The sequence below is a fragment of the Atta cephalotes genome, assembly GCF_000143395.1.
Source record: "Atta cephalotes unplaced genomic scaffold scaffold00019, whole genome shotgun sequence".
Classification (NCBI taxonomy): Eukaryota; Metazoa; Arthropoda; class Insecta; order Hymenoptera; family Formicidae; genus Atta; species Atta cephalotes.
Window position 1 is genome coordinate 3,181,123 of NW_012130083.1, and position 10,384 is coordinate 3,191,506.

Here is a 10,384-nt window from a genome sequence, read left to right on the forward strand (position 1 = left end):
ACACGACACACACACACACACACACACACACACACACACATATATATATATATATATATATATATATATATATATATATATATATAGAAGCTTTTTAATACTGCACTAATTTAAATGATTTCATTTCGAATTCAATTAAATCGCCGAAACAAAAGTTTCATTTTCTTACAAATCTTTGTGCAATAAATGTTAGATAGAGTATCAGAAATTCTAAAAATTAATTCGAACCATAGGATTTGAATTACATTGCAGCATCAATCCGACATCAGAACATTCGTTCGTGTCTATCGTAAACTATCGTCAATAGACCTTCATAGATACGGCTGTAATCTAGAAGAAGAAGAAAGCAAATATCGGAGAGCCGGATCTCCCGACTCCGGTTGCGAATTCGCAGCCGCAGATCGAGGAGAGTCATCAATGGTTTCTCCGGGATGTGTGCGAGGGCAGAAGACTACAGTACGCTACGATCGGTCACGTGATACGCCCACGCTCATTCACGATCATTCAAAAATCCGCCGAGTCGCCCTGCGGCGACCGGCGAATGGAAAATGTCACCGTCGATGGGGAGCCCCGGCCGGCTCGATCGAAGACGGTACCGTTTCATCGCCGATGCGTGACCGGCAGGCAGGTGCTCTCGTTCGTGAGAAAGTATACACGAGCGAACGTCGTCAAGCGCGAATCGATCGAGCGCGCGCCGAACGTTGCACATATAATCGGAGCAAGGCTGCTTGGTATACGCGGTTTTTTTGGTGCTTTCCAGCACCAAAGATGTAACACAGTGATCATTTCAGCTTTGTTTAACATTGGCAAACAACAAGAATTCAATGTATTAAGATGATTCTACAGAGTGATGATTAGTAATATTGAATCAATACTGACAATACACATTAATAGTTTTAGTATTTTCACAATCTTACATGATTGGTATTATTGATCATATATTTCATTTTAATTTTACATACATTTATCTATTGTACCGATGATATGGATCCTAGTAAAGCGATACTGATATTAGAGAATCAAAATCGGGATTGTCATCATCATCATCATCAGTATCTACGTCAATCCATCATCAATATTAACCACGCACTATCAGTAATATTGTCAGTATTTGTTAATACTGGCAGTATTATTGACCGTGCAGGGTCACCTTTGCATTGTGTCATCTGTGCCTCTCGTTGGAAAGCACCCTTTATTACACGCGTTACAACCCGGAGTTGGGCGACGACAGAGTACGTGGACACGCGAGTACGTGGATGTGACGTGGATGTATTCAATTCGGTTTGACTCACCGCAAAGACAGCCTTCGCTGAACAGCTCAGTCAAGCGTCAGTATCACAATCCGGAGGAACAGGCCTAACACACTCACGCAGACATGCAGGATAACCCCCTGCCAAGAATTGACACAAGCCACACAGACAGCTGTTCACGATTTTGTACACAACCACCAGACAGCGCGAGCATCGCAATGACTCAATGAGTCATTTCGCAGGGCAGGGGAGGAATAAAACCGATCAAATCGCACTCCGAGGAGAGGGGAGGTATCGATACGCAAGAAAAATCGATGCATGTACCGACCCCGATGATTAGTCGAGATATCGATGCAAATGATTTTATTTATCAATATATATTTATCAATATAATTTTGCCTCTGGAAAATCACTAATGTTCACTTCTACAATGTAGATTTTAATTTACTTTGATTTAATTACTTTGATTTAATTTACTTTTTATTCTTTTTTTTTAGTTCGGAGGATCAAAAAAATAAAGAGTAAATTAAACATTAATAAAAATGCAAAATGAAACAATCGTATCGATTTATAACATGTGCGAGAGATGATATAGTAATAACAATTTTGTAAAAATTATATGTATTTTGAAATTATATTTTTTTATTATTAATATTATTATTATTAATATTATATCTTTTTATCAGAAATAACCTTTTTCTTCTCCAATAATATCTCCTTACATAATATTATTGTACATTTAAAAATAAATTTGAGATGATGAATAGCTAAATGGTAGAAGTCATCCATAAAACAAAAACACACATTTGAGTTCATTTAAATGGAAAAATACTGTCCCACTGCATCAAGGAATCAGAAATTATAAGCTTCAGAAACAAACAAGGCCAAGATTACTTTTATTATTATAATTAATACAATGAAACAGATGGTAATATTATACAATAAAATAGTACCGTTTTACAATGGAGCGCTATAAAGCTGCATACGTTATGTAGCATTTATCGAAACATTCTTCATTGTGTTTTGATCTTGTTTCTTCCTTACAACGATATGTAATCCTTGAGTTGTTCATCAATTTCAGAGTTAAGAGTAAGCATCAACTGGTCAAATTGATGATCCCCAACTATGCCTCGTAACGTGATCAGCTAACAAATTTCGAAAGATTGTCTTTGAATAAGTGTCGACAAAATCTAAAAAATATTTATAAGAAATTCTCACCTGACTTTGGAGCGTATCTTTTAAGGATATACTGTGTACAGGATCGTTAAAAAGAAGTCTCTTCTGTCGTTGGGCATGTTCGGTATCATAATCTACATCCTCATATTGCGAAGGACTGGGCTGATCAGTAATCATCAAGGAACTAGAATAATTTCATTTTGTGATGCACATATATTTTAAAATTCACTTTTCTGCTTTCTTTATAAGAATTTTACGATCTTATCAACAAATATAATTACGATACTCAATAAATATACAGGAAAATAATGTTTGGAAAATAATGATAAATCTTTCTCATAGAAGCAGAATGGATCTAAACTGAGAAAAAAAGTCCTCTATCATTTTGCAATTTTTGCAATAATTAACAAAATATTAATTGCTAAAAATTGCCGAAAATTGGTTTTCAATAATTTTTTATTCAAATATTATCAACTTTTCAGAAAAACTGCAAGAGACAAAAATTTATTTATTTATAAATTTATTTTCTTCTTATAAAGCTTTAAGAATTTTTTCAGAATTTTTTAATACCATATTTTCTCATGTTGTAAAAATGGAAAAATACAGTACTAAAAGTTGATAAAAATTATGAAAAATTCGTAGATTTCTATGAGAAAAAATAAACAATTTTTGTCCCTTGCAATTTTTCTGTAAAATTGATAGTATTTGAGTAAAAAATTATTAAAGACCAATTTTCGGCAATTTTTAACAATTAATATCTTGTTAACTAATGCAAAAATTGCAAAATGGTAGAGGACTTTTCTTCTCAGTTTAGATCCATTCTGTTCTTATGAGAAAGATTTATCATTATTTTCCAAACACCCTGTATATTTACAGAATATTTTTTAGTAAACAGTTATAAAAAGGTACCTATTCAGTATAAATTTGTTTAAAATTTAAACAATCATTCAATATAAATGTTAAAGGATTATGACTACTAGTTATACTCCATTGTTGAAAAAGATTTGATCTCACATAACTCATCTCAATTAATAAAAAAATGTCAAGTCTTACTCGACAGGATATCCCATATCGTCAAACTTGGTGACATCATTAAGCGTTTCGACAATGTTTAATATTATTTGCGGGAAATATTCAAGAACGGTGGGCGGACTGTTTGCTCCGAGAAGAGAACAGAGTGCAAGAGCTAGTAATTTGCGCCTTTCGATCTGAGTTACCAGTGGCATTGCGTTAACCCAACTGTGTATCAGTTTTCCGAGTACAATGTCTTCCCTCGTTTCGGTTCCTATACTCCGCGCTAAATCGCTGATTATCTGTAATAATAATCTTTATTATGGAACTAATTTGTACAAGAAAATCACGGTTGAGATAGAATTTTTCTTACCTGTACAAAAATATCACGGGAACCTAATAAAACTCTTGCGACTACAGATAGTTGCATAGTCATGACTGACGAATACTCGTCGCCGTAATAAACACTCCTGTTAACATATCGTATCACATTTTAAACTAAATATCCAAGCACGATATTTCTCAGAGGCATCTACTTACTCGAATATTTTTAGCAAAACGGGTTTTATCAATTCTGCACCCTGTTGAGGAGAAGTTCTGAGACAGATCTCAAATAATTTCAACACCATCACTCTACCCTCTGAACGCAAATCACTGAGAAGCGTTTTCAGCGATTCGATGATCACTGTACTCCTCTGAGTGAAGAAATCTTGTGGGCTCAATAACACGTACATTTGAATTATGTACAAACATAAACGCAGATTCTCCGAAGATTGATCTGAAAATGATAGAGAAAACAGATATCATCACATATAAATCATTAAGACTCTTTAACAATCATATTAACAGAATGAGATGATGCATCAGATGAGATGATTTCATCTGTAAGCATGTTGACTCATTTGATGGTCCCAAGTTCGATCCCACATCTCGATTTTATAAAGTTTATTAGAATTATTAATAGCAAACTTATATCACTAACCCAATAATGCTGGCATATTTCTGAAGAGATCCATTATAGGTGGTGTTGGAGAAGGCGTGTTTTCTAATAAGGCTATCCACAGCTCTAATCCGTCTTCTAATAAATAAACGTGTCCTTCTTGATTGACATCAACACTTAGAGCCACGACGCCTACTACCAACGGCTCTAGATTGACACTTTCAGAACCTAGAGCCTGTTGATACATTAGATATAAGCAATATCAATATCAATAAAAATAATAGTTTCTGATTCAAAATAATAATCGAAAGTGTTAACAGGATCCTAAAATCATATTTTATTAATTAAATAATTTTCGTAAGGAATTTTCGTATATAAATTATTTTCAGATTTAAAGTTCTAATTTGTTTTTCAGATTTGACATATGTGCATTAATATATATCTGGTGAATGGAGTTTGCGCGAATAAACAAATTTTTTGAAATCTTTTTTATTATTTCTTCAATTCAGTGTAGAGCTGCCAAATTATAACACTGAATGTATGTAAATTGTATATGTTAGTCAGTAAAACAATGATCTCGTCGAAGTTTAGTCTTCAGTTTAAGATCTCCTTCTTGCCTATTTCAGTCATCACGATGCAGCAAATCTGGACTCGTTCACAGACTCGCTGCATCGTGACTGAAACAGAACTAATCAATCGTAATCGATAATTCGTACAATTCGAGTTTTAAGAGTCAGCGTGATAAATAGTGAGCAATTTTAGAAAATTTTAATATTACACAACATGGTCAATATGTGAGTTAATAAATGATTTTCATTCCACTTTCAGTCTTCAAAAAAATCATACAATGAAACCATATAGCTCATTAAGATGGAATCGAAATGAAAAATGTTTGTTAATTTTAAATATCGATATATATATATATATAATAAACTAAATTTTATTTTTAAGATTACACACTTTGTTTATTACACTAAATTCTAGCCTCCTTTCGATTATTATTTATTAATAGCATCAATTTAGTAGTTTAATATCGCATATTCACCTTTTCCAAGTGTATCAGAGTCGATACTATGGCACACCTCAGCATATTATATATTTCAGATTGCTGCCAAAGTTCAGGTAAATACGAGCTGAGTGCACCAACATGTGGTTTGATTCCATTGCCAACACGCTCGATAATAAAAGATAACACAGACAGCACATGCATCTGATTGTAAAAGATAAAAATACTTGTAAGAAAAATAACCTAAAAATATTGAGAAAAAAATAAATGTTTTTCCACTAATTTTCCACACATACTTTTGTATCGCACTCGTTTACTTCTTTAAGAAGTGAGAAAAGTAGAGAAAAAATTGGTTCCAAGAAAGGAGAAAACTTCTCTGGATCAAATTGAAAATCATCGATTGCTTGTTTCAGAGCATTGCTTGCTGCTAAACGAACTCCTAAGTCCTCTTCGGGATTCAATGTTTCAATCATAAGCTTATATAACTCTGGCCTTAGTTCTTCACTTAATTTGATATCTACAAACAATAAATTTGCAAATAACAAACAATAAACAATCATTAACATTTAAAATCTTTATCTTTTCAATGAAATGTTCAACGTACTCGTCCATTGACCAATCAACCAACACACACGTCTTCTGATAATTCTATAATTGTTGTTTCGAACCTTTAATTCCTCTTTTAGAGTCGTCGAAAACCATTGATCAAAGTTTACCTGCGCAATGATATAATAACTATAATAATAGATTAAATAAACATTTATATAAATAGATTTGTTCTTTTTAATTGAACTTCTTGCATTCATTCTTTTCTCTTTTTCTCTCCAACGCGAAGAGAAAAAAAAGAAAGATGAACAGTGCAAAAATTTTAGCTAAAAAGAATAAATCTTCTTAAAATACTGTTCACTTACCTCGTCATACAAATCGAATGCAGCAAGACCAACCGCGCGATAAACCGCGTCTTTCACTAGAATCGCATGCAGATTGTTAGGATCGACAGGTTGGTGATGCTGTCGCATCAAATCAACCAAAACCGAAGCAAGAATATCTCTATAGTGATGGAAGATCGCCAAAAATAAGGATTCTGTGCAAGGCTATAACATAATATTTGCATTATAATACATTTAGAATAATTATATATTTTAATCATCATTTTTATTATTTGTGATTCACTCACCCTCAAGCTATATTTCCATGATTCTCCACCATCATCAATAGCTGAAACAAATAATACTTTTCATATTCTATTTTTTTTTTTATTTAATTTTCATCTCATATGATTTTATTAAATGCAATGTGAAATATATTATTATATAAAATATATAATTTCATACTTACCGAAATTTTCTGGTTGAGTATCCCACATTTCAAGATCCGCAGGTGTCAAAAGGAAGTAATGCGTGACAAGCCTGGAACAAATCTCCGTTAATATTTCCGGTGTGAAAAATTCTTGTCTCAATTGGCATGCCCTCAGAACCAATGGATCTTTCGTCTCTGTTTTGATAAAGAAAGAACAGTTGTTAATATGGAATGACATGACATAGACAAGTAAGAATAATGCAGCTTCTATACCTTCAATAATCTTAGCTGGTCTGTAATACGTCGATAATAAAATGGTTTTTATTAAATTTAGACACTGAATAATAAATCTTTCAAATGCTAACGCTTGGCCAGCTTCTGTAAAGCAATAAAAAACGGAGAATTCTAAAGAAGTGGGTATGAGTTCCACATAGCAAAACGGATGCATGTCTATGACTCCTATTAAAACTTTGGTCAAATGTATTATAAACTTTTCGCACACATCCACTTGCATTCCTCTAGAAGCTAAAGTTTTTCCTAAAAAAAAAAAGAAATAAAACAATATAACACTTTTACAATATCATATGAAATTCAATTTAAATATTCCAAAGATTAAGTAGCTGTTTAAAAAAAAAAAATACTAACGGCACTCAAGGCAGGTCCTTGCACGCTCGAAAACGACTTTCAGAAATAACATGGCATCTTGAGATTCGGATGGTTTGGAAAAACCATTTACGATCAGTTGCCTAAGTATTCTTAATAATAGAAGTGCTTTTTCTAAGGTTTCTTGTGTCTGATTGACGTCGGCCCCATTAGATGCCATAATCAGGAAGGATTCAGTATAAGTATTCCATAAGTTTAGGATAAAATTGAACATAGTCGCAGTCAATTCTCGGAAGAGCCTCTGTCCATCGGCCAAGCGTCGAGACGCCAAAGCTTTGACAACATGATGCAGTGTTAATACTGCCTGACGTTGTGCTAAAGAATTTTCTTGCCTTATAACTTCCAATAATGTTGGTACCAGTGTACCCCATTCTCTAGGACAATCAAACCTATAAAATAAAATGTAAAATAAAAAGATTAAATATTTTAATTTATCACATATATTGTGTGATTGAGTGTATTATGTTATAATTTATTATATTATATATATTACATATATTATATTCATTACCTTGCTATCTTGGCAATAAGGACTGCTAATTGTATAGCTAATGGACTCATAGGTTCGTCAAAATTTCTGAGGAGATGCTGTCGTAAAAATTCCTTCTCATTGTCTTCAATAGCACTAAAATAATGGCGTGTGTTATTAAATATATACTATTGTTACAGAAGTTATAATAATATGATTTGTATATGATATAACAGAATGCTTCCTGTTCTAAGAAAATGACTCTTACTTTGGTGCATTTTTCCTCCAGTACCTCTCAACTCCGATCTTCAAGTATACTACAGCCATCCATCTAACTTCAATAGCCAAGGAATGATTTGAAAGAACATTCTAAAAATAATTTTTACGTGATCAGTCTTAATTTTTAAATCACGAAATATGTAATCATATCAGGTCTATTCTTTATAGCTAAACCAATGTAGATTATATTTAAAATAAAATATTAAATATTTATCGTTTGCTTACAAAGATATTCAGAAATCAAAACTTTCCAGAAAATTAGTTTAAATGTTTTAAATCATTAAAATTTAAAAAAATGTTGATTTTAAAATGCAATTTTAGTACAATAACTGATTATAGAAGAATAAAAATATATTCTTTCTTTTTTCATGTTTACATTCTCTTTCTGTGAGTAAAAATATAATGATATAATATACATAAATAAAAATTATATATTTTGTATATAACTTTTATATATATTGTTGTAGAAAATGAACGAATATATTTGATAAATTATTGAAAGAAAAGTTCTAGTACAGTTCAAAGAGAGTTCAAAGAACAGACTCAATTCTAAACCTATACATATGTTTATCTTAATATTTAATTGCTTTCCATTTAACTCAAATAATTCTCACTTATACATGATGACTCAGTTAAATGAACGTTTTTCTTCATTCTGTCAAGTAAGACTCAACTAAGTTTCACCTATAATCTGTAAACTTGAGATCTTGTATTTTAACTCACACATTAAAATTACAGTTTTAAAACCTGCATGTTGTGTGATAATTTTGTCACTAAAATAATGATTCCATTATCTGAGTATAAATAAACTCACATCACTTCAGACTCAGTATGTGAAAATAGAAAGCAACCTGTTCCATGTAACATTCCATAAATCCAGTACGTACATGGAAAATAGAAAAAATATTTATAGACTTATAAGCCTGTAAAAAAATTTTCTTCTGTCCAGCACAGGAGACTTACATATAACGCAATATAAAATCCTCGCTGAGTTTCCCATTGCTTAAGCGTTTCCTCTGCAGACTTCAGAACATTGGGGTCTTGACTGACCGCCTGTCGTAGGACTTCTATCACCGCGGCTTCCATATCTTCTTACTGTACACAATATTAGCGAATATTACAAGCTCCGTCACGATTCTCACCCTAACAATATTTATCCCCGTGCGATTATTATCTAACGTCGCGCAATTGCATCATGTGTCGTTTTCGGCTCGAGAAAAATCCAAAGACAGTTTACCCGATGCAAGTCGGTGAGAAGTGCATCGAGAATAACGAGCATGTGGTCGCGGAACAATCGATTTACATCGAACGAAGCGAATGCGTCGTGCGAAATAATATCGCGATCACGCGAGTCTTATTACATCATTTCACGTATCGCTTGCAAACTGTCGTCGTCGTCATCATCATCGTCGTCGTCGTCACGGTCGTTCCGGTGAACGAGATACCCTCTAACCTATACAAAATCGTAATGACGGAACGAGTCGAAGATACGGGACGAGAGAAACGCAGCGCGGGCAGTGGAAACGAACATTTACCTGTCTCGCAACCGGTGTCGCAGCCGCTCATTCCGCGTGCTCCATTTGCCGCTCCGTTTTGCGCGCGAGAGTATTTATGTAGTAAATCGATACATAACGAAAATCCTCCGGCAAACTCGCACACACGCTCCGTGTTGTACGTGTCGACGACGGCACCTTCCGAAGCGCAAAACGTTTCCCTTTCCTTTTCCCTCCACTCCGCTGCCGACAACAGCCGACAAGTCGACGGTCGGTCGCCGCGCCGCTTCTTCGCTTCTTCGTCTTGCGCGACTCGCTCTTCTCGTTTTACTTCTTTTTTTCTTTCCCACTCTCCTCTCGCACGATAATGACAGTTGTCGTGCGCGTGCGTATACGTTCTCTTGTATTATGCGGAAAAATAAAAGGACGATCAAACTCTGATTAGCTTAATCGACAATTAATTAACTCGAAGACTGATATCCGCGGTAGCTTATTAACACCTTTAGAGTTAATGGTATTCATAGTTCGTTCTTATTTCAAAATAATATCTTGAGATATATATATAAAAATATAATATTATGATATTATATAATTATTTAAATATTATTATTATAGATACTCAAATATAAATATCGGCCTAAAATTATCGATTCATTTGATATGGAATGAAATTAAGGAAAATAAGTCATATGTTTATAAAATTTTATACTATATATATATATATATATATATATATATATATATATATATATATATATATATATATATATATATATATATATATATATATATATATAT

At 33.1% G+C, this 10,384-nt stretch overlaps 1 protein-coding gene across 1 annotated transcript; it reads right to left on the minus strand.

Annotated features, from left to right (window-relative positions):
* Positions 1-2,126: 2,126 nt before the first annotated feature.
* Positions 2,127-9,179, minus strand: LOC105619034 (importin-11). The gene is made up of 17 exons (XM_012200562.1): positions 9,057-9,179; positions 8,083-8,183; positions 7,857-7,970; positions 7,328-7,734; positions 6,956-7,219; positions 6,722-6,877; positions 6,561-6,601; positions 6,295-6,477; positions 5,988-6,099; positions 5,680-5,900; positions 5,423-5,587; positions 4,420-4,612; positions 3,978-4,215; positions 3,811-3,907; positions 3,480-3,739; positions 2,469-2,610; positions 2,127-2,395 (listed from the first exon to the last, which is right to left on the minus strand). The coding sequence occupies exons 1-17, from the start codon at positions 9,177-9,179 to the stop codon at positions 2,291-2,293; spliced, it is 2,922 nt and encodes a 973-aa protein (XP_012055952.1). The 3' UTR covers positions 2,127-2,290.
* Between the last annotated feature and the right edge of the window lie 1,205 nt (positions 9,180-10,384).

Coding starts and splice junctions, on each gene's coding strand:
- LOC105619034 (XM_012200562.1), bottom strand. CDS start 9,179: ATGGAAGCCGCGGTGATAGAAGTCCTACGACAGGCGGTCAGTCAAGAC. Junction 7,220..7,327: donor AAGGACCTGCCTTGAGTGCC/GTTAGTATTTTT, acceptor TTTTTTTTTTAG/GAAAAACTTTAGCTTCTAGA. Junction 4,613..5,422: donor CTCTGATACACTTGGAAAAG/GTGAATATGCGA, acceptor ATGTATCAACAG/GCTCTAGGTTCTGAAAGTGT.